At 42.5% G+C, this 27,895-nt stretch overlaps 1 protein-coding gene across 1 annotated transcript in view; it reads right to left on the reverse strand.

Annotated features, from left to right (window-relative positions):
• VPS39 (vacuolar protein sorting 39 homolog (S. cerevisiae)) overlaps positions 1 to 27,350 on the reverse strand; it is a 45,859-nt gene extending 18,509 nt beyond the window's left edge. The window contains exons 1-8 of the mRNA XM_010848012.1: positions 27,149 to 27,350; positions 19,123 to 19,188; positions 10,375 to 10,439; positions 10,041 to 10,083; positions 8,554 to 8,648; positions 7,498 to 7,596; positions 6,815 to 6,907; positions 4,180 to 4,363 (exon numbers count right to left, since the gene is read on the reverse strand). Coding sequence (XP_010846314.1) covers positions 4,180 to 4,363; positions 6,815 to 6,907; positions 7,498 to 7,596; positions 8,554 to 8,648; positions 10,041 to 10,083; positions 10,375 to 10,439; positions 19,123 to 19,188; positions 27,149 to 27,221 — 718 coding nt within the window. The 5' untranslated portion in view covers positions 27,222 to 27,350. The remainder of the gene's footprint in view (positions 1 to 4,179; positions 4,364 to 6,814; positions 6,908 to 7,497; positions 7,597 to 8,553; positions 8,649 to 10,040; positions 10,084 to 10,374; positions 10,440 to 19,122; positions 19,189 to 27,148) is intronic.
• Between the last annotated feature and the right edge of the window lie 545 nt (positions 27,351 to 27,895).

The following is a 27,895-nucleotide window of genomic DNA, read 5'->3' on the forward strand; positions in this document are numbered from 1 at the left end:
AACCTCTAGTTGGGCTCCAAAATCACTGCAGATGGTGACTGCAGCCATGAAATTAAAAGATGCTTAGTCCTTGGAAGGAAAGTTATGACCAACCTAGATAGCATATTCAAAAGCAGAGACATTACTTTGCCAACAAAGGTTCGTTTAGTCAAGGCTATGGTTTTTTCTGTGGTCACATATAGATGTGAGAGTTGGACTGTGAAGAAGGCTGAGCGCTGAAGAATTGATACTTTTGAACTGTGGTGTTGGAGAAGACTCTTGAGAATCCCTTGGACTGCAAGGAGATCCAACCAGTCCATTCTGAAGGAGATCAGCCCTGGGATTTCTTTGGAAGGAATGATGCTAAAGCTGAAACTCCAGTACTTTGGCTACCTCATGCGAAGAGTTGACTCATTGGAAAAGACTCTGATGCTGGGAGGGATTGGGGGCAGGAGAAGAAGGGGACGACAGAGGATGAGATGGCTGGATGGCATCACTGACTCGATGGACATGAGTCTGAGTGAACTCCGGGAGTTGGTGATGGATAGGGAGGCCTGGCGTGCTTCGATTCATGGGGTCACAAAGAGTCGGTCACGACTGAGCAACTGAACTGAACTGAACTAGATGGCATAATTATTATATAAAAATTTAACTTCAAAGAAAATATCTTTAAGAATAGCTTGGTGTGATTAACTTGCTATAAATTTATTTTCTTGTCATTTACTTTCAGATAAAAGACCTTTCATATTATACATGCTATTCATACTCTAAATGAATAGTACAATAAAAGTTCAAAACCAGAAAGGAACTCAGAAATGAGGAAACTGAGGCCTTAGTAATTCCTTCATCAGTTGAAATGCTACTGTTATTATGTTGATATCTTTCATCTCACCAAAAAACAGAATTAAATAACATATTTTCCTTTTTTAATGCTGGCCTCATCTTAAAAAGCTATTATAATTTTCAGCAATTATCCTTCAAATAAAAAATAAATAAAAAAATTTAAAAAGCTATTATAATTTTTTTTCATGTTAATTTATGTAACTATGTAAAACTTCTGTCCTTTTAAAATCTGGCCTACTTTAACGGGGTCTAATTTAACAAAAGAAGCAATCTATTATAGAAACCCTTTTGGTTGTCACATTATGTCATTCATTCAGAGATGGTTTGAATCTGAGTCGTCAAACAGGGCAGACTGGTTGGCATCCAGAAGGCACATGATGAAGGGCGGACAACAACAGTGACTCTTCTGACAGCAACCACTTACTAAGAGGCTAGGATGTTTCAGGCACTGCTCATAGGGAACCAAGACATGAGCACAGAGCTCACAGAGCTCCCACAGGAACAGAGGAGACAGACAACTCATTGCATCCAGTGGGACATGCAGCTCGCATGACAGAGAAACCCGAAGGGATGGTAGGAGCGCCCAGGGGGAAGTGACTAATTCCGCCTGCGGGTCGGAGAAGACCTCTGAGAGGAAGTGTCACTGAGCAGGGGACTTGTCATAAGAGCAGGATGCTGCTGGGCAAAGAAAGGAAGAGGCAACAACCAGACGAAAGCACAGGAATGGGGAGTCTTTTCCAAATGACTGGAGCAATTAGGAAGGAAATCCAAAAAGCAGGGGATGTATGTCTACATATGCGATTCGAGTTGGGAAAGAATCTGCCTGCAATGCAGGAGACCTGGGTTCGATTCCAGGGTTGGGAAGATCCCCTGGAGAAGGAAACGGCAACCCACTCCAGTACTCTTGCTTCTTGCCTGGAGAATCTCATGAACAGAGGAACCTGGCAGGCTACAGTCCAGGGGGTTGCAAGAGTCGGACACGACAGCGACTAAACCACCACCATGGCTGATTCCCTTTACTGTACAACAGAAACTAACACAACACTGTACAGCAACTACATGACAATAAAAATTAAAATTAATTAATAAGATAGTACAATAAAAAAGAATGACTGGAGCCAGGGTACAGCAGTGAAGAGGAGAGCAGAAATACAATCCAAGTTAAAATGGACTCCATTCAGGATGAACGGAGAAATATGTACATCAACATATATATACTATCAGGTATAAGATGGATGATAGCCGGTGAGAAGCTGCTGTGAAGCACAGGGAACCCAGTCTGGCACTCTGTGATGACCTGGAGGGAAGGGATGGGGGGAAGAGAGGGAGGGAATATATGTATAATTAAGGCTGATTTGCCTTGTTATGGCACAAATCAATACAAAAATTAAAAAGAAACAAAAAAACATGTACTCTATTCAGGAAGCTAAGTCTTCTTCCTGTTGAAGGGTATTCTCTCACCCTACCTAGGAAGAATGTGTCCTCCCTGCTCATGTTAAGCCCCTAAACTTGTGAATATACATAACCTTTTTGTTGTTCAGTCACAGTCGTGTCTGACTCTTTGTGATTCCATGAACTACAGCGTGCCAGGCTTTCTTGTCTGTCACCTATCCCAGAGTTTGCTCTAACTTATGTCCATTGCGTCAGTGACGCTCTCCAACCATCTCATCCTCTGTCTTCCCCTTCTCTTCTTGCCCTTGATCTTTACTAGCATCAGGGTCTTTTCAAATGAGTTGGCTCCTTGCATCAGGTGGCCAAAGTGTTGAAGCTTCAGCATCAGTCCTTTCAGTGAGTCCCATAAAATACTGACCTTTTGCTTTATCTTCCTTCTGGTCTGTTCATCTCTAGTCAGCACCAGAATAACCGCTGACGCTTTTATGAATTCTACCATTTAGAAATCTACTGGCCTCTTGGACCTGCGCATGGACCCCTAACAACTGGCCCCCTCCTCATCCCTCCATAATCTACCCCACCTGTTCCATCAGGTCAGTTTCTGGATGCCTGCTCACAAACCAGCATGTCTTCTGCATTTCTGCTCATTTTTTCCTGCTTAAAATGAAAGAAATTTTCCTTCAAGCTAGATCTTAAACTCCCTGCCTAGTCTAGTCCAATTTTAACAAAACTTCTTACTCACTAATTGAACAGTGAACTTCCCCTTTCTCAACTACCAAACCTCAACTCATCCGATTTCATACCCGAAGCAGCATCTCATTTTGTCTCTTTTCCCAAGATGTAATCCTGGCCTCACGAGCGAGGGCCCTTAAAGACAGCAGGCTGGTATGCCCCTCCACAGCAGTAACTAAAATATTTAATATTCACTCTCCCAACTAAAAATGAATTGCTGCGAGCGCGGTCATGGGCTTCCAGGCAGTATCACTGCATAGTGCTGGGAGCCTGAGGCAGGCGTAGGAGCAGAAACACCTGATGTGTGGGGCAGACATACTTTGAATACAATCTGTAGCCTCTAAGCTACAAAAACAAAAGCAGCAATAACCACCACATCAAAAACCTTTTAATGCTGTTATACATACCATAGGACTAAATAATTTCCAATAGTTTACAAGCTTAGTCTATTTGGCAGCAGACAAAATAAAACCATTAAAAAAGAAGGCAGGGTTCCCTGGGGGCTCAGTGGTAAAGAATCTGCTTGCCAATGCAAGAGACACGGGTTCAATCCCTGGTCCAGGAAGATCCGACATGCTGTGAAGCAAATACACCTGTATGTTACAGCTACTGACCCTGTGCTCTAGAGCCTGGGAACCACAACTACTGAAGCCTCTGGACCTAGAGACCCTGCTCTGCAACAAGAGAAGCCATGGAAATGAGAAATCCACGCACAACTAGAGAATAGCTCCTGCCTGCTGCAACTAGAGAAAGAAAAAAAAGCCTGCATAGCAGAGAAGCCCCAGCATGACCAAAAATAAAAAATAAATAAAAAATTTTTTTAATGAATGTAAAAGAAAAGGAAGTAAAAGATAAAAATAGCAGTGGACAATCACTTCCTAAAATGTGCAATTCTGTCTACATTTTCCCCCCTTTAGTCAGAAGTTGGCAAAACCCAGCTTCCTACAAAAGCCACAATAGTCTCCTTTTTTTGTGGGGGGGCCACACCGTGTAGCATGTGGGGCCTTAGCTCTCCGACTGGAGATCAAACCTGTGTCCCCTGCAGCAGAAGCATGGAAGTCCCCAGAATATCCCATTTTTAATAACCCAGAAACCCTTTTCTACTTACAAGAAGGGGAACTGAGAGCAAGTGATGCTGGAAACCAGTCTGCTAAAACTCTGAGTGGAGCCCCAGTCTGCGAAAGTGGCATGGCCCCAGCCCAAAGTGGGGAACAGCAGCCACGAAGGTCTTACCCATGGCCACTGGGATGTCTGTCCAGTTCAGGGCACACTTCTGCGTGCAGATCCCCTCCTCATTGAGCACCACAGTGAGATCATCCTGACCCACAGCTACTTTTCCATCTGCCAGAGGTGCAACTAAGGGTTCCAGCTGTTTTCCTGTTGGGAAGAGCTCTTTGTTGGCCCCCTTTCCATCCACCTACAGGAAGACACAAGTGAGTCACCCAGCATTCTCCAGCCAGAGGTATGAACAAGGAGGGACGGCCTAGAAAAATCAAGTTAAAACCCCAAACCTACAGAGGCCAATAATAGTCCTTATTTGGCATAAAGAAATATTATAGTCTGTTATGACAATTTTTGAACCAGTTCTTTTTTTCTCTAACATGGAGACAAGCATCTAGCTCGGCAGCTAACAGTGTCAAGTGCTAAAGTAACTGGAACTCTCATACGATGCTGGTGAGAACACAAAATGGTATAGTAGCTTCGGCTGTTGGCTTCTTATAAAATTAAATATACACTTACCATGGGACCCGACAATCCCATTCCTAGGCATTTGCTCAGGAGAACTGAAAAACCCATGTTTACATAAAAATCTGTGTGCAAATGTTTATAGTGGCTTTGTTTATAATGGCTAAAAATTGTAAACAACTTTGTCCTTCCATGTAATGGAAGTCATAAGAATATACTGACCCACACACAACACAGATGGATGTCAACCGCATTATGCTAAGTGAAAGAAGCCAGGCTCAAAAGGCTACATACTTTTAAATAGTATGTAGATACTTATAAGTATGTACATACTTATAAATAGTATGATACTATTTATAAGACATTCTGGAAAAGGCAAACTATAAGAGAAGAATAGATCAGTGGTGACTAGAGGTGGGGGTGTGAGAGGAAGGCTGACGTCAGAGGGAAAGCATGAGGAAATTTCTTGGGGTGATGGAACTGTTCTGAATATTTTTTTTGGCTTCAAGGTATGCAGGATCTTAGTCACTCCCTCGATCAGGGATTGAACCTGAACCCCCTGCAGTGGAAGCGTGAAGCCCTAACAACTGGGCCACCAGGGAAGTCCCCAGTTCTGAACCTTGATTGTGGTGGTAGTTACACAACACTAGGCATCTGCCAAAACTCAGAACCACATATCCAAAAGAATGTTACTGTATGTAAATAAAGGAAGTAGTTTTGAATAAACTGGTCCTAAAGCAAGATTCCTCACCCTCAAAACACTCCACTCTCAAGAAGGAGACAGCATACCTAAGGCAGTCAGAGGAATGAGAGCCCTCCTCCAACTTCGGCTCCGGTCCCCCAGCCCGCACAGACATCTCTCCAGAGCCTGTCTGCCCAGGTGCTATATACTGAGTTACAAAGCACTAACTCACCTGGTGGTGGCGGTTTAGTCACTAAGTCATATCTGACTCTTGCAACCCCGTGGACTATAGCCTGACAGGCTCCTCTGTCCATGGGATTTCCCAGGCAAGAATACTGGAGTAGGTGGTCATTCCCTCTCCAGGGGATCTTCCCAACCAAGGGATAGAATCTACATATCCTGTATTGCAGGCAGATTCTTTACCATCTGAGCCACCAGAGAAACCCAGTAACTACCTAGGAGCTTGCAGTTCTGATGCTGATAAAATGAGGCCAGCCCAAGAACATAAATATGGAATGAATACATTCACTAGATAAACAATGAAGAGCGAACACAGCCAAAGTAGGGAAGTGGGAGGTGGGGAGAATCTAGGATTGATTGCCAAGTCTAGATTACGAGAGGGGTATGAAGATAAGGAATTTATATTATTCTATAAAATGAACAGTATACCAACCTGGTCTACATACATATGCACACTGGAGGGAAAAAAACCAGTGTTGTGGATATTTACCACATAGGTTAAGAGAAAAAGCAGGTTACAAAACAATGTGTATAAAATGATATTTTTTGTAAACAGGGAAGATGCCCATTACTAAAAGGTTAACAGTGAGTGGGAGAATTATAGATGACTTACACTTCCTTTACTGTCCTTATCTATTTTCTTATTTTCTATAATAAAAACAAAAGGCTTCCGAAATTAAAAAAAAAAAAATGGAAACAATTTTTACAACAAATATACTATAAGATTTGGGAAGGCAAGAAACTCAAAGTCTCAAAAATACTTAAGTTACTATTAAAATCAGGGCGTTTCCTGGTGGTCTAGTTGTTAGGATTCAGTGCTTTCTCTGCTGTGGTTTGGGTTCAATCACTGGTTGGGGAACTGAGATCCTGCAAACCAGGCAATGCAGCCAAAATTTTTAAAAAACTAAAATTAGTATATAATTCCTAACACGGAAGCCTCAAGACAGCAGCCCATGCTAATGCTACTGGACAGAGCCAAGCAGTCCTAATTATCTAGATACAGCATGTGGATAATTCACTATGTAGAGAACTGAGAGTTGATGCTGTCTGGCTTAAGATACACAGACATCTTATTTGCAAAAGACATTTAGAGCATGGAAAAGAATCAAACATACAAACATAAACCCTGTTACAGCAAAACTCTACCTAACACAGTATCTCTACCTGCAGTTCAGAAGCATATAATCATCTCCCCCAGGTAAATTCACAGTCAACTTCCCCAAAGTAAACTGACGATATTTGCAAAATGGTAAGGTTTACCCTTATTAGGTAGTAGTCTCTCTTGAAGCCCACACAGATAGAATTTTCGCACCATGCCATGGACTTGGGCACATCCGGTACACTAAAGTCCCCCTGGAGAAGAAGAGCAAGTGTTCAACTGAAAAGATGTTAAAGGGGAAAAAAAAACAGGTGACCTTCCTGTTATTCTACTCCCATTCTGCAAAATCACCCTCACCCTCCTCTGAATACAATTCTGTTAGCACAAGACCAGGAAAGCACCCATAATAAAATATGATGAAATGGACAAGGTGCATTTAAGAAGGCTGGTGCACTGGGATGACCCAGAGGATGGTATGGGGAGGGAGGTGGGAGGGGGGTTCAGGATGGGGAACACGTGTACACCTGTGGCAGATTCATGTTGATGTATGGCAAAACCAATACAATATTGTAATTAGCCTTTAATTAAAATAAAAAAAGGTGAAAACCCATTTTGATATAAATCAATCTGTAGAGATGTAGGGCTGTGCTTCCCTTGCCTCTGAAGACCAGGAGACTGACAAATGTGCACGAGTAACTCTTAGGTATTCAGAGCGGAGCATTCATCTGGGGAGAACACTGGGTTCCTGGGCTTCAAAGGAACTGAACAGCCAATCTTTCAAGCTGTGGGTCAACTTAGCAGCAGCTCCAACCCAACCCGCAGACCAGGTAACCGTGGACTTTACCTGCAACTCATGAAATTCCCTGTCTTTCCAGAAATAGAGCTGCAGCTTCTTTTTCACGGCAACACACATCCGCAACACCTCGTCCCCAGTCTCTGCGTGCTGGGAAGAGATACCCAGAGCAAATGAGGATGCGTACACTGATGACTCCAGAACGCGGGGGCGACTGATTCAGAGATTTTCTACCTTGAAATGGCTACTCATCTGAACATTCCTGTCATACAAACTCACGCTGCCAGAGAAGCTGAGCACAGCGCACACCATTCTCTCAAGATGGACTCACACCCAGCGTGCTGAGGAGCGTGTCCTCCTCATGAGCTGCTAGTGAGAGACACCAGCCCCAGCAAACCTCACAGACAGAAGTGGTTTAGAGAAGAAAATCTACACAACTGCTTCCTCCTTTTTTCCTTAAATGTTTCTTGCTCATGGCTGTCAATACCCACAGGGGCAGGGATCAGCCTGTGGCAGTGACGGCAGGCCCGTTTTCAATCCTTTAAAGGAGCTGGGGTGTGGGGGATAGAAAATGCCTACATAAAACAAACCGTGCAGTGTCAGTGTAGACCATAATTGCTAATAAGTGATCAAAGCTGAGTTAGAGGGGTGAGGCAGATTGTGAAGAAGCTAAGAATGATGAGCTGGCAAAAATCGGGAGAAATGTCTTTTCTAAACAGCGAAAACTCCCTAATGACGAAGACTACAATGATACATTTAAAACATGAGTCAATTAATGCCACAGAGCTATGTTCATGTACTGTCACAGTCCTGATTCCTCACTAATGGTTTGTCCATGGCAAGTGTTTTCGGCTTTGGCTAGCTGCCTCCTGAAATACAGCGGTCCGTTGCTAATTAGCACACAACCAGGGAATGCGAATATTCTAGCATCAGGTCACATACTAAGGGGGAGGTTTCTCTAATATGATCCAAAATCAAATAGTCTCTTTGGAACCTCTGCTGAGTTTGGATATCAATATTACATTCTTCCCATCTGCTGGGAGGGATGGTGAGGAAAGACTGTATTGATCAAAGCACAAAGTCAAATTTTATCTTCCTTGCACTTACCTGAAGGTCACATGTGAACAATGATGCTCCCTTTGCCTTGGAAACCGTAGTGATTTGTTGAAATGTCAACAGGTCATGGACGTAAATATTATTTTCTGTTTGGTAGGAGATAAAAACACCACTATAAATTATCACAATTCTCTAGGATAGCCAACTTCAAGACAAAAAAAAAAAGAACTAAATGGCAAATGTTGGTTCAAGACATTATCTTCAGTTTCACTAACATGACTTATTCTGGTCCATGAACAGGTAAAAAAAACAGGTAAGAGGTCACTTAGTCTTCTAAACTTGGATATTTTGTTTCTTTCAATTTGGGCTAGCTTGAGTAAAAGAGCTCTTTAATTTCCAAACAGCACTCTTACACTCGGTCTTTCTCAAATCTGGAAACTCCGGATGTAATATTTGTACAAAAAATTCCTTTTAAAACTACTCACGTTAGGAGGCTCCAATAAGAGAAAGGAAACACCCTATGGATTCTGTAAAAATACATGGCGAGAATTTTTTTTCCTAGCAAAGCAAGCATAATAATTTCACTTGGGCCTTCTAGCTAGTTTTAGGTACTTTAAATGTTTCTCTCTTGACTAGAAACTAAGTTTAAAAGGATTCTACTATTCAGGCCCTGGGCTGAACAAACAGCATGAGGCAAGTTTCTTCTGCTTGTCAAGAAAAGGCCTTACTGGCCACCTCCCATGAAACTGTGGCTTTTCAAACAAGGCCTTTAATAGTCTGGCCCTGATCTCTCACCTGTCTCTAGCCACTCTCCACCATATACCTGAAGTTTGGCCACATCTCAGGGACTTTGCTGAAGCTGTCTCCTCTGCCTTTAATGCTCTGCCGACCTCTGTCTTCCTGCTAAAAATTCTAATCACCCACTAGACACTGCTGCCCCTCCTGTTATTAAGACCCTGTACTTTTTATAAATTTTCACTGGGGCTTGTGTGCCTGCATGCTCAGTTGCTTAGTCATGTCCGACTCTTTGCAACCCTATGGACTGTAGCATGCCAGACTCCTCTGTCCATGGGATTCTCCAGGCAAGAATACTTGAGTGGGTTGCCATGCCCTCCTCCAGGGGATCTTCCCAACCCAGGGATCAAACCTGGATCTCCTGCATTGCAGGTAGATTCCTCTGCTAAGCCACTGGGGAAGCTCGACTGTAACTTATCACACTGTAATATGAGTACTTTCTGTCATTTTGGTCTCAGAATCAGAACCTAAGTTTTAAAGATGGAAACCGTGTCTCATTAAATTTATCTCCCATGTCTAGAGTAAGGCACAATATATACTGAATGAATGAAATGACACTTCTTGGAGAACAGAGCTCAAGATATGGAGGATGTACCTTTACTACCTGTGTACCCTGCTGTATCTGGTGAGGAATGTGTCAGTTTCACTGTTAAATAACAACTATCAAATTAACCATGAAAAGGTTAATCAGCACAGTTTCTGTTTCTTGATATATGAAATACAAATGCAACCCCTTTTCTTACCTAACAAGCTGACCAGAATCTTAAACTGGGAGACCACATGGATCTGGAAAAGAGCAAATCGTTAGATTCAGTTAAACATTTCTGACAAGGTTCAGCGAATGTTCATTTTAACTAAAACTAAAAAGGGACTAAAAAGCCAACATCAATGGCAAGGATCTGACTTATATGCAATCACAATTTCTGCTCATGAAAGAGGATTTCAGGTATGTGATGGATGGACAGATATCCCTGCAGAAACAGGAGGACAGACAGCAGAGGATTCAAAGACGAGTAAATAATTTTACCAAAGTTCTAGCTTTGATCAGGTCTCTTAGACGTTAATATCATGACTTACCTGCTGAATCTTTTTGGAGAAGTTCTTATTGGATTTCTCTAATGTCACTTCAAACCTGTTGCAACCTATGGAAAAGAAACAAACACAGGAATACCTATAAAAAGAACCATGACAAAAAAATGCTGCTCCATGCTGCTCTCCTACATGAATCATAAAAAAAAAAAAAATTCCTGGAAGAACAGAAGTTGGAGATCTAAAAGAGACAGTTGTCTTTACTGAGGACAGTAAGTTGCTTTTAGCTCCAATTTTAGAACAAAGGGTTTCATGCACCTCTTCCTGGCATTAGCAGAAAGGACCACACCACAGTTTACTGAAGCTGCAAGGTACTTATGAGGATTTTATCCCACATAATAGTACCTTGGCAAAGTATTTCATCAAAAGAGTGTAAAAAGTAACAGTCAAATATGGGAGCCCAAGCAATGAATCCCAGCCCAAAGCGTTCTTAGATCTAACTAACTCCCAGCAGCTATCATATGTCCTGCATCACAGGACAGAGCAAATACCATCCCCGGAGCTAAAGCAATTTAATGCTTCTACACTTACTGCCACTCTTGGGTGATGCTACACGTGCTGACACTGTTGCAAAAAAAGGGGGGGAAAGTTACAGGCCTTAAAAACAAGTGAAGCCCATCTTGCTGGGGTGACCAAAATATTTAGCGTCAAAAACCACCAAAGGGTCAAAAGGAGTAACTATCACAGCGATAATAGCAGCTATGATTAACTATGCAACAACTAAGTGCCAGGCTCTGGATTTTAAAATTTATGTGTATTCTCTGTGACCTCACGACCACCCCAAGAAGGAGGATTATTCCAATTTCATCTCTGAGAGACCTGACAGGTCAAGCAGTTAGAGAGCAGCCGGGGAGAGACAGCCCAGAGGCAAACTCAGGGCTGACTTTCCGTGGAGCCTGAGTAAAGCCTGCACCCTGCCACCTGCCTCCCAGCTAGAGGAGAGACTATGTACATTGCTGACCGTGCAAGTCAAGTCAGTGGAGATTCTCTGAGCAGCCACAAAGGCCCACGCCACCAAAGCTGCTCTTACTTCCTCCACATGTCCCTGAGAAGAGGAGATGAAGACGGGGCCCTGAAGTTGTGGGCGATTCAGAAACCTACTCTGTATTACGTCATTACATTTCACAAGGGAAAAAAAATCAGCCATTACTGCTTGATAGAGAGTTCTGTATTTGAAAAGGACATTATTACCTCTAACAATTCTCTTTCTAGGCAGAATTATCTAGGACAGAGAGTCTCACACTTTTTGATCTCAGGACCCATTCATCTTAAAAATTACTGAGGATCAAACTTCTACATGGATTACAGCTTTCAGTGTTCACCATATCAGAAATTAAAACTGAGAAATTTTAAAACATGTATTTTGGTGGGGAGGGGTGCTATCCTGCGTCTTTGTAGCTGCACAGGTTTTTCTCTAGTTGCGGTGGGTAGGGGCTAATCTCTAGTTGTGCTGTGCTGGCTTCTCATTGTGGTGGCTTCTCTTCTTGCTGAGCACAGGCTCCAGGTAGGTGGGCTTCAGTAGTCGAAATTTCCAGGCTCTAGAGCACAGGCTCAATAGTTGTGTTGCAAGGGCTTAGTTGCTCCCCAGCATGTGGGATCTTCCCAGATCAGGGATTGAATTTGTGTCTCCTGCACTGGCAGGTGGATTCTTTACCACTGAAACACTGAGGGAAGCCCCTCAAAAACATGCATTAACTGACTTATAACAGTAATAAGTTCATTACATATTAGCATAAATAATATATTTTTATGAATAACTATTTTTCCAAATTTAAAAGAAAAGTATTGTTTTACACTTTTGTAAATCTCTTTAAGGTCTGGCAGGAGACCCTGGTTCAATTCCTGGGTTGGGAAGATCTGCTGGAGTAGGGATAGGCTACCCACTCCAGTATTCTTGGGCTTCCCTGGTGGCTCAGCTGGTAAAGAATCCACCTGCAATGTGGGAGACCTGGGTCAATCCCTGGGTTGGGAAGATCCCCTGGAGAAGGGAAAAGCTACCCACTCCAGTATTCTGGCCTCAGAATTCCATCGACTGTATAGTCCATGGAGTCACAAAGAGTTGGACACAACTGAGTGACTTTCATTCCACTAACATAAGATAGCTGGCTCTCACATTTATTTCTGCATTTAATCTGTTTTGCTACACTGTATGGTTGAGGTATATGACAAACATCTGTCCTCATGTGGACATGTAGTTGAAAAAGGGAGGAATAGCTTTTTAATAGCTTTTTCAGATAATTGTGGATCTTTGATGCTAGACCAAAACTTGACAAATGGAGATTCTTGCAATCTGGAATCTGAAACCTATTAATGAACTTTTCTGTTACAGTCCATTGGTGTATCTTACATTTTGAATGGCTCTTTTATTCATGCTTTGTTTAGAAAATATTGGTTCACATAGTTATGCAGATTTTCCAAATGTTGACACATTTTGTTACAAGATTGAGAAAAAAAAAAAATCATGCTCAGTGCCCTAGTCTCATCAGAAAAAGCTTTCAGTACTGAGAAGCTGTCAAGTTCATGGGGTTGGATACAGTTTTTCCACAATTCTGATTTTCTCTTGAAAGCTCTAACTTTATGATCAGTAACACTACTGCCAGTTGTTTTCTTTGAAGTGAGAGACTGTTCCATTTTTGAGAAAACATCTACCAAACACCCAAATGCTCTGAAAAACCACAATCTATCTGTTAGTCATTCTGATGCTCCATTAAATAGACGGTCAGCTCAGCTCATTACTCCCAACAATCACATGAGAACTCTTCCATGAGATGGTCACTGGGCTGCATACCTTGCATGCAGCAGAAGGGCTTACTTGTACTTCCCATTATACCACAGAGATTATTGAAGAGGTGTTCTCAACGGCAAGATATAATAAAACTAATACTTTTTACTGCCCCTCACAGAACATGTATGCTTAGTCGCTCAGTCCTGTTCGACTCTTTGCAACCCCATGGACTGCAACCCGACAGGCTCCTCTGTCCATGGGGATTCTCCAGGCAAGAATACTGGAGTGGGTTGCCATGCCCTCCTCAGTACTGGAGTGGGTTGCCATGCCCTCATCAGTACTGGAGTGGGTTGCCATGCCCTCCTGCAGGGGATCGTCCCAACCCAGGGATCAAACCCAGGTCTCCCACATTGCAGGCAGATTCTTAACCGTCTGAGTCACCAGGGGTGAAACTGGCAAAAGAAAAAAAACCACTGTGAGCATACAACTGCTAGGTCAGTGTGGTGCCCCAGTTTTTTTGACACACTGTCATGAACTTGTTTTAAGGGGCAGCAGTTTTAGCTGCCAGTACTTTTAGACCATCAGTGCAAATGTCAATAAACGTCAATGAAAAAATGATAATGCTTTAGTGTTACGGTGTGAACTTAAGTTTTGACATTGTGGATCCTCTGAAAGGATTGTGGGAAACCTCCTGGGGTCTGGAAACTGTCGACTGAAAAAAAATGCACAACCTAAAAGTTGAGAATTATATTTTATTCTGTACACTTGCTCAGGACCTCAGGAAGAGCCAGGATATATAGGCGTTCAGACCGAAAACAAAACCAAACCAGGTGGTCAAACATCAAAAGAACTGCTATTTAAGAAAACCAGACTTCTCAAATTTAGTGCTTTTCTATGTATGGGAAGATACAGGAGTCTGCTGCTAAGTCGCTACAGTCATGTCCGACTCTGTGAGACCCCACAGACGGCAGCCTGCCAGGCTCCCCCGTGCCTGGGATTCTCCAGGCAAGAACACTGGAGTGGGTTGCCATTTCTTTCTCCAATGATGCATGAAAGTGAAAAGTGAAAGTGAAGTCGCTCAGTCATGTCCGACTCTTAGCAACCCCAAGGACTGCAGCCTACCAGGCTCCTCCATCCATGGGATTTTTCAGGCAAGAGTACTGGAGCGGGGAGCCATCGCCTTCTCCAAGTGTCTGGACTCACTGAAATCATTCCTCTGATACACACCTTAACCATTTAAGGCCAGTATACTGTTTTTCAGGCTTCCCAAGTGGTGCTAGTGGTAAAGAACTCACCTGCCGATGCAGGAGACATAAGAGACGTGGGTCGATCCCTGGCTTTGGAAGATACCCTGGAGGAGGGCATGGCAACCCACTCCAGTATTCTTGCATGGAGAATACCATAGACAGAGGAGCCTGGCAGGCTACAGTCCAAGGGGTTGCAAAGAGTCAGAAATGACACAACTGAAGCGATTGAGCACGCAAACACATATACTGTTTTCCTCCCTTCTGAATCCCCTCAGGGTGCACAGTTTGAGGCTGCAGTGGCTGATGGCTTGAGGGTCACACATCCTTTGTCCACTGTTATGGCACGTAACATTTTTCCTTCACAAGACCAAACTGTGCAAACTACTGCTCTAGGGTGAAACATCACTGAAGTAAACATAAAATTGTTAAGACCTTAGATAAGAAGTAATCTAAAGCCTCTGTTTAAGATACCAGTAGACTGAAGTTTCTGAGTCGACTGAAGCCGAGAGATGTTTGTGAACTCACAGGATGGGGACGGCTCAGATCAGATTGGAGTCCAAATCCCGTTCATCCCAGTCTTTCCAGGAAATCTTATTACCCACTCTATCCCTTTCCTCAGAAAGATAGTCTAGTTGAAAACTTATCAAGGTTTTGATAGGGAGAGAGTAAAGGGACAAACTAGGTAATTCAATAGTTAATCCCAGTAGGGGACTGTGAGTAAAGAAAAAAGTATGGGAGACCCCCGTGTAAACTAAAGACCATGCAAGAAAGCAGGTTTGTTTAAGCACGGGTGTGTTAAGCCACCTCAGTCATGTCCAACTGTTTGCAACCCCATGACTGTAGCCTGCCAGGCTCCTCTGTCCAAGGGATTTTCCAGGCAAGAATATTGGAATGGGTTGCAATGTCCTCCTCCAGGGGATCTTTCTGACCCAGAGATCAAACCATGGTCTCTTATGTCTCCTGCATCTGCAGGCGGGTTTTTTACCACTAGCACCACCTGGGAACCACAAAATCAGCCAAGAGAAACAGGAAACATGCCTCCAAACAATAAAACAATGGTGCATGAGACACACATCTTGCCCAGTGAGCTAAATGAATTAATGATTCCTAGGTCACACTTCTCTGCACATACTAAAAACAAAAATATGAGGAAAAAGTGACATTATATTGAAACCTCAGATATGTTGCCATTTTTAGTATATGTTATTGCCTATTTTGTTCCCTTCTATCGCTCCATGATAGTCCCAGTTTGACCACGAAGGACAAGAAAACTCCCTGACCTAGCGTGGAGGAAGAGCAGATGACGGAAGTGTGAGATCTGCTCAAGAATGAGGAAGAAGGTGGCTTTTTCCCCTCTCCCCACTTTTCCTTTGATTAGAAAACTGTAGCCCACTAAGTTCTTGAGGTACAGCACCCTCCCCACCCGATTGTAAGTCTCACAGGTGTCCTATTCTAATAAATCACTCCCTATTTTTTACTGTGCTTCTCGCTGAATTCCTTCTGTGCTGAGATATAAAGGACTGGAACTCCCAAAAAATGCCAACTAGTGGTTTTAGTTTGGAATATCTCAAATGTAGAAATGCAGCTAGTTCCATGGCTGATTCATAGAGGCCCAGGTCTATTTCTGGCTGATAAACAGAACAGAAGTGGCTTAGAACTGAGCTGTTCTCTAAGGGTATATGGAGAAGTGAGGCTTCTAATTAGAGTTTGATTTCCTAACTAAGGTAAGTTAATATTGCTATCCCAGTGACCTGTGGGGAAACTGAGGAAAAGTAACTAACCTGTCAAGGGTTACATGATGAATTGGGGAAGGAACAATCACCACCAGGGTTCCAAGTCAGATTAACATTAACATTACCAGTTTGAGCCTATACTATGTTGAAAAGTTTACTTTTAGAGTCCAGTTTTCAATTCCTCATCACTTATACAGAAATGATATATTAAACAAGTTACTTTATCAGAATGATGGCACAAAGAAGTGATTATCTTTTGGGATAAGAATATTAGATTCTCTTATCTCCCTGCCTTGTACATCATCTGAGCTCACAGTAAAGGGTCAAAACAGAGTTGCTTAATGTTGAATAAAATCAAAGGTAGGTTTAATTTTTAAATTATAGACTGGGTTGATATCACAGAATACAAATATTCTGGCTTTGAAAAATGTAAAGCAAGGGCCAACAAAGTACTGTCTGGGGGGTCAAACCTAGTCCTCCATATGTTTCTATAAATAAAGCTTTGCTGGCACACAGCCACATCCATGCTCTTTTGCTACAGTAGCAGAATAATCATGACAGAGACCTTATGACCTGAAAAGCCCCAAATATTTACTATTTCTGTAAGTAGATAAGATAGGGGCTCCCAGAGAAAGAGAATCAGTCATGGTTTTCTTGACATAAAAGAAGCCATTTTTCTTCCCCTAAGCCATTGTGTAATGTAAACCTGACCACAGTGCTTGTCCCTGCCAGGTCTCAGTAATAATGGTCTTAAGGGAACAAAAGAACAAACCTTTATCAGGCAAGAGAAGTCACAACAGCAAAGACAACAAGCAGGTATCAAGACTCCCAGTTCTGTTTCAATGGTAAAGATTAGCCTACTTTCTTGAGATTTTGCAGAATTTAACACCTGTCCCCACTACCCCCCACCCAAAAAGGATAATGATATTGATCTTCTCAGACCCTCTTGACTTCACTCAACTAAAGCTTCAACTCTCAACTACCCAAGTCCCTTAACTTAAAAAAACTTTCCCAATTTTGCTGCTTGGGGATATGCTGCTTTGGGAAAGATCTCCTGTGTTCTCCTTAGTTGCAACAAGTAATAAATCCTTCCTTCTTCCACTCTCTTTCTTGCTTGTGTCTTTTTGCTCAACACCCACCAAGAGGCGAACCCAGTTTTGGGGTAACATTTAGTCCTTTTTGGGAACAAGTTGGCAGACTATTGATTTAAAGTTAAAAAACTTGAAATGAAATATAGGATGTCTCCTACATACGAACATTCAAGTTGTAAACTTTCAAAGATGCAAACGTGCGTTCCATCAGCGTCAGGTTGTGCTGAAATTGCAGCCTGTGCCCTCCAATTGTGTTAGTTGGGTACCCAGGCCAACTTTGTTGGTCTTACAAACAAACAGGACTTACGAACGTGCTCTTGGAATAGAACTCGTTCATGTGTAGGGGCCTAATTTGATCTTCTGGTTTCCTTTCCTACCCCACCACTGAACTTGACTACCATCCTCCTTCCCTATTATACCAGTGAAGGGAAGCAGAATATACCACCCTGACATATGCTTCTCTGACACAAAGATTATTTTGAGCTGAAGGTAACTGAGGTGCAGCAGATACAAGAAAAGCTCTCTACCCACCCCCATCTGCCAAAGAGCAAGACATAAATTTACAAAGGTCCCTTCTCTCCCCTCTCTACCAAGGGCAACATTTAATTTAGAGACAACTCTAGACCCTTATCAGCCTAGAGACTACACCAGAGCAATCTACCAACAACTTTATCTCCAGCTAGTTTCCCCATATATTTGCCTTCCCATAATTTGCCACTCTAGAAACTCAAAGTCCTCTTCCTTTGTCTTGGTGCTTCTCTGATTTACAGCTCCTCATCCAGTCAACCTAAGATGGGTAAGAGTAAAAAAGAATTCTTTCCTCCCTTACACCCGGTAAGATGCTCTTTTTCTCCAATATGTTACCCTTGTTACAAGCTCCAAAGAGAATGCTCTATTTCCACTCTTACAGTAAGCTATTTACTATGGAAAGTTATATATCAGGTTGAAAGCCATGAAATTCTGTTTCTTCTAATATAGCCAAATAATGACAATTTTATATGGTTCAACCTACTCTGGCTTTAACAGCTTATTCCTATAGTATGTATCTCCAGGGTATAATATACAAACATAAATTTTCTACAAACAGAACAGAAATAAAATTAGGAAAAGGGAGTGAGATGCTTTTTCCCCACTAGAGGGCACTCTAACAGAATAAACTTCAAATACTTTTAGAGGCTTCCCTGATAGCTCAGTTGGTAAAAGATTCTGCCTGCAATTCAGGAGACCCTGATTCAATTTCTGGGTTGGGAAGTTCCCCTGGAGAAGGGAAAGGCTACCCATTCCAGTATTCTGGCCTGGAGAATTCCGTGGACTGTATAGTCCATGGGGTCGCAAAGAGCTGGACACAACTGAGCGACTTTCACTTTCTACATTTTTACTGACAGAAATATTCAATTAAAGTTTTAGTTTTCCAAGTCCTTGCATCCGACCCCAGGAATTTTGTGAGATACTTTATAGAAGAGGAAACTGACCGTGGAAAGGACCTACTCAGAGTCACATGTCAGAGAAGTAAAGCCTGACTAAACCCAGGTCCTCTCTGCCCTAGCCTGCCCCGAAGAAGTTTAATACGATCTTTAAAATCAACAGCTCCTAACTTTTCTTCCCCTTCTATCACATCATTTACACAAGAATTCTATTCCTGTAATATTTCTTATTTCTGGCCTGAGTCTCCAACAAGTGAGAAGGGAAAACACATCCAGCCCCACCTCCCAGAAGGTGATATGGGAACATAGTCTGAAAAAAAGAGAAAACCCTTGAGAGTCTCACAAGTTTCTCCCCACTCCCCGCTCTTCCACTGTGCTACCACCAACCCCCACTCACCTTTTCAATGGTCCAGTAATCATTGATTTCACAGCTGTATACCAGTTGACTACCTTTTTTTTTTTTTTAACTTGAGTAGTAAGCCACTTCCTGCTTGGTTCTGAAAAGTTGCCACTTACCAACGTCTTTCCGAATCCTATAGAGAAGAAGATGACCTTGTTTTGTTCCAACAAGCAGCCATTCCTCTGAAAAAGAAAAGGACCATCAGCTTTAGTAAGACCCTGTTTCCTTAGTTGGGGCTTATAATCAGAAATCAAAGGGTTGAGAAAATGAGTTGGCTTTGATAATATGTGTTTTGCAAAACTAAGAAATGTTTATATTCAAGAAATGTTTGAGAATCAAATAATTGAAAACAATATTTATTGAAGTAGGTGAGACATATCAGAGAATGAAAAATGCTGCCAGCTTCATTGTTTCAAAATGAAACTGACTAAAAATATGATAGAAGTTTATAAAATCATCAAATGGGTAGCATAAACATAAGACGAGGTATGTTTCCCTGTGCCATAGCACATGAAGCTTACAGGACTATCTCAAAAGATGGTCTAACAGATAGTATCAAGTGTGACAAAGATGTGAAGAAACTAGAATGTTCATACATTGTTCACAGGAAAATAAAATTGCAGCCCTATGGAAAACAATCTCACAGTTTCATAAAAGACTAAACACAGAGTTACTGTATGACCCAGCAATTCCAAAACCCATGGGTATACACATCATAGAAACGAAAACATATGTTCCCACAAAAAATTGTACATAAGTGTTCATAGCAGTGTTATTCACAATAGCCAAAAGGTGGAAACAGCCTAAGTATCCACCAACGGATGGGTGGATAAACAAAATGTGGCATATCCATTCAATGGACTATTCCAGTCATTAAAAGAAATGAAGTGGTGACATATGCTACAATGCGGAAGGATCTGACAATATTATACTAAATGAAAGAAGCTAGACAAAAAAGGCTACATGTTGCATGCTTCTATTATATTACATGAAATGTCCAGGATAGGCAAATCGAGAGACAGTAAGATTAGTGGTTGCCTAGAGCTGGTGGGCTTAAGAAGAATGGGGCTAGTGGGCTTGGGGAAAAAGAAATGGGATTTCTTTTCAGGGTTACAAAAACGTTTTGAAACTGACTGTGGTGATATTTGCACAACTCTGTGAATGTACTGACAACCACCAAATTGTACACTTTAAATGGGTGAGTTGTATGGTATATGAATTATATTCAATAAAGCTCTTACTGAAAAAAAAAAGAAAGAAAGAAAAGATGGGCTTGGTTACTGGTTCTTAAATTTTGATGTGCATCAGAATTATTTGAGGATTTATTAAAATAGATTAGTAGCCCTTGCCCTCAGTTTCTGATTCAGTAGGTCTGGAAGTGGGCCTGGGGATCTGCATTTCTAATAAGTCCCCAGACAATGCTTATAATGTTTGTCTAGAGATAGCATTTTGGGAGACACTGGTCTTGGCTAAAAGTCAAAAGGTTCTGAAAGGACTTAAATAATTACCCTGATAGATTTATATTAAATAATTAAGCTAAATTAAGCATGTACAGATATTTCCTTGGCTTTTTGATGTTGTAACATAAAGGTCACTCATTCCCTTCATAAACTTCTAGATCCTTTGTAAAAGAAAATATTGGATAATGGCATAGACAAATTTTACTGAGGATGCATTGTATTCCGGGAAATGCTAAGCACTTATCACATGCTATAACAACTATCCTTTGAAGTATGCCTTTTTCTTTTTTAAAAGAACTTTTGGCCATACTACATGTGGGATCTTAGTTCCCCAACCAGGGAACTGGTTCCCCTTGCAGTAGAAGCATGGAGTCTTAACCACTGGACCGCCAGGGAAGTTCCAGTATGTCCTTAACTTAAATCTCTATTTTATAGATGAGGAAGTTGAGGCCTAGGGAATAAGTAACTTGTCCAGAGTCACACATTTAGTAAGACATGTGTAGCAGAGACAGGATCCCAACCCCAATTTGTCTTACCCTTAGCCATATGCTGAAAGTGAAAGTTGCTCAGTCGTGTCCAACTCTTTGCGACCCCATGGACTTTCCATGGGATTTTCCAGGCCAGAATACTGGAGTGGGTAGCCTTTCCCTTCTCCAGGGGATCTTCCCAACCCAGGAATCGAACCCAGGTCTCCCACATTGCAGGCAGACTCTTTACCAGCTGAGCCACAAGAAAAGTCCAAGAACACTGGAGTGGGTGGCCTATCCCTTCTCCAGGGGATCTTCCCGACCCAGGAATCAAACCAGGGAGATTTGCAGGCAGATTCTTCACCAACTGAGCTATCAGGGAAGCCCTGATATGAAGCACATGTTATGATGCACTTATTAAGGCATCTCATCTCAAAACAATGGGTGTTAGCCACAGGCTATCTGAAAAGTACGGTTATGTTTATAAAACAGGTCTGGAGCCACTCCAGGTTGATGTCCTTAGTCTTCCAGAAAAAGATAATGACTCTGTCCTCTTTTAGGTTTTAAAGTAAAGGCAAGACACAGAAAGTAAGATAGTGTGCTCTCAATGACATAAGTGGAAACGAGAAATAACACTAGCTCCAGTGGAACACTGGTGATGTATGTCAGAGCAGAACATGGGGCAAAAAACGAGTGCAGTTCACAAGGCCTGCTTTGAAAAACGCATTACGTTTAGAACTTTACTTATATTAATACATATCACTGTACCAAGCAATTGATAATATTAAAGTTGATTTTCAGGACACCCACTAATATTTCAAATACAAATAAAACAAAATTTTTAAAAAATTCACTTACACACAAAAACCTACAGCAAACAGGGCAACATAACGTTCACCATCTTCCCCATCCTCTCCACTGTGACCCCCAAACACCTGCCAGTGTCCGTTTTTCTTTACCTCTTTCAACAGGTGTATCAACTACCCAGGTCTGCAAGGCCTATCAACTCTACCTCTACAAGGTACCTGGCAGCAGCCGTCTCCCAGAGTCCCCGGGGACCCCTCGGCCGGTCTCATGCTGTGTGTCCTTCCGTGTTTGCCGTCTCTGACCTTAAAGCACATCTCCAATGCTGTCAGATCGGGGTTTAAAAAATCCTCATGAAGTTGGACTGCCAAAATATGAAGCCAAACTCCTAAGCATGGTTTCCAAGGGTGTGTTTTCCATTTGTACTGAAATGTTTATTTGCCAATAGACATTTCTATCAAATGTCTACTCTACTGGTGATAAAACGGAATCAAATGAATTTATTGAAAAATTAAAAAAAATTTTAATTGAGGGACTTCCTTGGTGGTCCAGTGGTTAAGAATCTGCTTTGCAAGGCAGAGGACAAGGCTTTGATCCCTGGATGAGGAACTAGGACCCCACATGCCTTGGAGCCTGAGAGCTGCAACGGGAATCCCACATGCAGCAACTAAGACCCAATGCAGCCAAATGAAATAAATAAATATTAAGAGAAAAAACTTCTTAAAAATTTTTTTAATTGAAATTTTATTTGACCTTTCTCAATTATTCCTCTGGAGATGCTGACGAAAATGCATTGATCATACATGCAACGTTTTGAAACACTTTAACTAGTAAAAGCACCACACACATATTCATTTTTAATATTCAAAGTCAAGGAAAACGAGTGCCATCATCCAGACATAACTATGGCATAGAGCTCTGACGAGGCCTGATTTGGTTACAGAAGTCAACGGGTTCTGGTGGCCAGAGAACCAACCCAAGGCCAGAGGACCAACCCAGGCTCAGGTGACCAGAGGACCAACCCACGCATGCTCTATGTCACCAGACAACATAGCCGTGCGTGCAAAACACTGAACGTGAAAAGCCTGCAGGGCAGGCAGAGCATGGGGTAGGTGGACAGTCTCTTCTGTGACTCAACACTGCACGTCAGAAAGTGGAACACACTATACAAACGGGCAACACAGGCAAAAACAAAGGAGAGTCAGCCCTAGAAAACTCCCAATGGCCTAATCCTGAGCCACAGGATCACAGACACCATTCCTCCTGGGAGGGAAGGTGGAGCCCTATAGCTCACAATTACCCTAGCAAAGCTCCCCATTCAATAGTGCTGCTGCTGCTGCTGCTAAGTCGCTTCAGTTGTGTCCGACTCTGTGCAACCCCATAGATGGCAGCCCACCAGGCTCCCCTGTCCCTGGGATTCTCCAGGCAAGAACACTGGAGTGGGTTGCCATTTCCTTCTCCAATGCATGAAAGTGAAAAGTGAAAGTGAAGTCGCTCAGTCGTGTCCGACTCTTAGTGACCCCATGGACTGCAGCCCACCAGGCTCCTCCATCCATGGGATTTTCCAGGCAAGAGTACTGGAGTGGGGTGCCATTGCCTTCTCTGATCCAACAGTGCCGCTCAGTCCAAATGCATGCGATAAACCCCCACTGCTGAACATGGCAGGGAGTACAGAGATGAACAGGGTAGTGCTCACTTCCCTTCTTTGAGTCACAGGGCAAAGAACAGTGTTTCTCAAAGCAGCAGCCCCTAATTCGCTGTGTCAGAATCACTTGGACTTATTAAAAATGCCCAGTCCTGAGCCAAGCTCCCAGAGATTCTGATGCAGTGATTCTGCAGTGGTGCCCTGAAATTTGCATTTTTAAATTTTTTCATTATATGAGAAATTTACCTAATTCCAAAGCTAAAACTATGAGAAGTCCATCCTGTCCACTTCACCTTGTTCTCTTCCTTCTGCTGTAAGTAACCATTTTAATCAACCTTGACTTATTTTTCCATTGTTTCTTTGGAAAACAAATACAAATGATTTGGTATACACACATACAGATACACACACACATACCTACATTTTTTGTTATAGGCTCTGAATATACATTAAAGTTTGAGAACCAAGCTCTAGAATCAGATATGATTTACTGAATTTACCTTGGAAAAACTACTTAAATTTTCAGGTTCTTCCTCTGGAAAATGGAGTTGTTATTAGTACTCAACAATGAAAGCCCTTACTATTAGTCAATTAAACAAATATTTAATAAGTATCCATTATGAGTCAGGAACTCTTCTAGGCACAGTAAATAAACCTATGTACAAAATGAAGTTGTTGCTCTGAAGGAACTTATACTCTAATATGGAATGACAGAGACAATAATAACATAAAATAGCAGTAAGAGGCTTCTATGATAAGATAAGGCTGAGCAAAAGAGTAGCACATTGGTGGATGTGGCATTTTCTTTTATACACAATAGCTCGGGAAGGTCTTGCTGATTTATGTGATATCTCAGCAAACAAAATGAGGAATGAGCCATATATCTAGGACAAGAGACTGTCAGGCAGAGGAAGCAGCAAGTGCAAAGGCCCTGAGATAGTTACATGCTTTTTGTGTTCATGGAACAAGAACGACCATGTAACTAGTAGCAGAGAGGAGCAAGGGATAACACCACAGGGAAAAACCAGGAACATAACTAGAGGCCTGATCATGACAGGTGTTGCCAGTCATGTTAAGGACTTTGGAACTTATTCCAATTGTGATGTGAAGCTACTGGAGGGTTTTGAGTAGAGGAGAGATGCAAATAGATGACGTTTTCAAAGGATCTCTCTACCTCTATGTGGATAGAAGACTGCAAACAGCACAATGGCAAACCCAGGGTGATGAGTCAGAAGACTATTATAGTCATTCAGATGGGAAAGACTGGTGCCTTCATCAACAGCAGTGAACAGTAGAGATGGAGAGAAGCAACTGGATTGTAGAATTTCTCAGGAGGTGGAACAGATAAGATTTGCTGATGGATTGGATGTGGTGTATAAGAGATTAAGAGAAGTCAAGGATAATTCCAAGGCTTTGGGGTTTAGCCAAATGGGTAAACAGAAATGCCATTTCTGTTTGGAGAGATAATGGGATACGGGGGACGGGCACGTTTTGAAGTCAGGAACTGTTTTGGCCACGCAACCAGATATCCAAATGAAGATGCTGAAGAGGCAGCTGGATTCTACAACTCTGGAGTTTGTACGGATTCTACAACTCAGGAGAAGTCTTCCTCCTCCTCCTCATCACCATCAGTATCTTCCTCACTTCCATGTCCCAGAAGATGGGATTATGGTGGTTCTATGACATCATCCAGCTCAAATACTGTCTGGCCCTCCAGAAGCCTGGAGGTTCCTGGATGAACTTTCCACCTAAGGTCACAATGTAGACAGAAGGGGTAAAAACTAGAAACAGCACTATTTACTGCGGCTAAAGCCTGAAAATAAAGTAGTTTTGAGGCACAAGGCAGTAAATGGCCTCTCACAGCCCAATACCTAGGGCATCAATCTCGTAGGCAACAGGTGTTTCTCCTGTTTTGCTGGAGTTTAGACAGGCCAAAAGCTACCTACCATTTCAAAAGCTGTTTCTGGAAAGCACAGGTACAGAAAATCTTTATGGTAACAAACTGCAGTTGGTGAAAGAGCCTGAAATATGTGGACTACTAGTCCCACAGGGTATCAGGGTCAAGGATTCTGACAAGCTAAGTGGAGTGTGGCAAGCGGCTGTATCCATCCTTTTCAGAAACATATGTCCGAGGCTGAGTGAATTAGCCTTCCCTCCATGATCACATATTAGGCAGCATAAGTCTCTGTTATCATTTACCTTGTATTGTAATCTGTTCACATTTCTTTGTCTGCCACTGTGTGTCCCAGGAGCACAGGCACTGTTTCTTACTCATCTTTGGGTTCCTCTTTCTAGCAGAGAGACTGGCCCATGCAGGCACTTAATACACACTTGACAAAGAAACAGGGGAGTGATCCCCTTTGTGCTGAGTGTCAGATCTTTCATGTTTTCAATTTCTTTTTTTTTTTTTCTCCTCTACTTATTTTAAATTTTTACTGAGAGCATTTAATGACAGAAAAGTGGAAGTTTTCTTGAGATACCTGGAGGAAGTAGGATTCTCTCCTTAACCCTAGGGCAGATTGCTGTGGAGGTGGTGACTTTACAAAGTCCCAGAGCTAAACAACCACACTGTTACTGTATAGCACAGGGGCCTATATTCAGTATCTTGTGAAAACCATAACAGAAAAGAAGATGAAAAATAATGTATAATATATGTAAAACTGAATCATTTGCTATACAGTAGAAATTAACACAACAGTGTAAATCAACTATATTTCACAAAATAAAATTGAAAAAAGAGGTCCATGGCAGCTGGGGGAGAGTGGGGGCGGGGGTGCACACATTAATAAGATATGTAGTGAAGGTACCTTACTGAAAAGGATGTGAAGAATTCTGACTGAGTGGCACTGTCCATGACAATGAATAGAATGCCAGCTACCACCAAGATTCCACCAAGCCCATCATGATACTCAGCTCAGTGTAAGATCTGATTAAGGTTCTGAGCCACCTTGATTTCTAGGACCTGGACATTAACAGGAAAGACTGAAATTACTTCTGTTTGGTCTTTGGTTATCAGACACACAAACACTCGTGGATAGGAGCATAATGTTCACAGGAGTCAAGGTTTATTTCAGAAACCATTTGTATTCTAGAACAGAGACACCTGATCTTGCTTTCTGTACTGGCCAATCCCAAGTGGATCATGCAACGTTTTATGGGTTAGGTTTCCTGACAGCCTGAAATGACCCTCTTCTACTTATAGGAGTTAGGTAACTTGGGCATTTTGATTATGAGACAATCAACCACTTGGCTAGATTAAAAGTGGAGAGTAACAAGTTAGCTACAGTAGTTAGAAGTAAGTGATGAGTGGCCATTAAGGGGAAAAAGACATAGCTGCTAACTTGTTCAATGCAAAACAAGCAAACAAAAAGCAAAACAGTGTTGTCTTTCATCTGGAAAACAACACAGTCTGAACGAGTTCAAGCCCCTAGCAGTCTGAAAACTTCTGTGGAACTTTGTTACCCAAACTGAAGACTTATTGGGAACAGAAATGAGCCAAAACTGAGTAGTTAATAAGGAAAGTTCCACCCCCAACTCCCTACCGAGAGCAAGGGCAGGTGAACATCCCTAAAATGCCTGGATCCCCGGAGATCGCCCAAACAGCTCCACCGCCCTCGCTGTCAACAGTGCTCTGCCTCCCCTCATCCTAGGCCCCTCTTGGAGGACACCCGACCAGAGTCCACACAGCCAGAGGCCGTCCACTTCCCTAGCCTCGTGAAAGGTCTCAGCCGCTCCCGCGCTGACCCCACCTGGCCCCTCGTCTCACCCCAGGCAGCCAGACAGTCGATCTGCAGAGGCAGCTTTTCTAGAATCGGCACCGGCTCGAAGGCGTCGTGCATGGCGGCAGGCGCAGTCGCCGCCACAGCCTCAACCGGATTGTGCCGGGTCGGGTGTGGGACCGGAATCAGGACCAGGGAAGAGTGGGGACCTCGGCTACTGGCCCTTGGGCAATAGGGCTATCAACAACACCGGACTTCCTGCAGAGTTAAGCCCGCCCCTTCCGCAGCTGAAGTTCCGCCCCTTCCGCCCCGGTTCCTAGCGCAACCTCCAGGAGTGATCTGGTACCTGGGTTCGCGTTTTTCGCTGGACCATCGTGGAGCCCGAGTGGTCATGGGTTTAACAAGGTGGAAAAGGGATCTTAATCTTTGAACTGTTTTGGGCATCAGAGCATGATGAAGAATTCAGGCTTTGGCGTTAGTTAGACTTGGGATGGAGACCTGTTATTTAGGAAATGAGCTCAGGAGCTGTGGCGTTTAAGAAACAATCTCTAGAAGCCTTAGTTCTGTATCTGGAAAGTGACGGTAGTGTTGTGTACCTAACCTTGTGAGCTTAGCAACAGCTGACATTCTAAGCACTCAATCAATGGTACTTTTAGTATTACCATTATAAACCCAACTAATTCGGAGTAACTTTCCCTTATATTTTATTTTAGGGGCTTATCGAGGCCAGTGGTTCTCAAAGTATGGTCCCTAGGTCAGCATCACCTGGGAACTTGTTAGAAAGGCAGTCCCAG

The sequence above is a fragment of the Bison bison genome, unplaced genomic scaffold (genome assembly GCF_000754665.1).
Source record: "Bison bison bison isolate TAMUID 2011002044 unplaced genomic scaffold, Bison_UMD1.0 scf7180017864259, whole genome shotgun sequence".
Classification (NCBI taxonomy): Eukaryota; Metazoa; Chordata; class Mammalia; order Artiodactyla; family Bovidae; genus Bison; species Bison bison.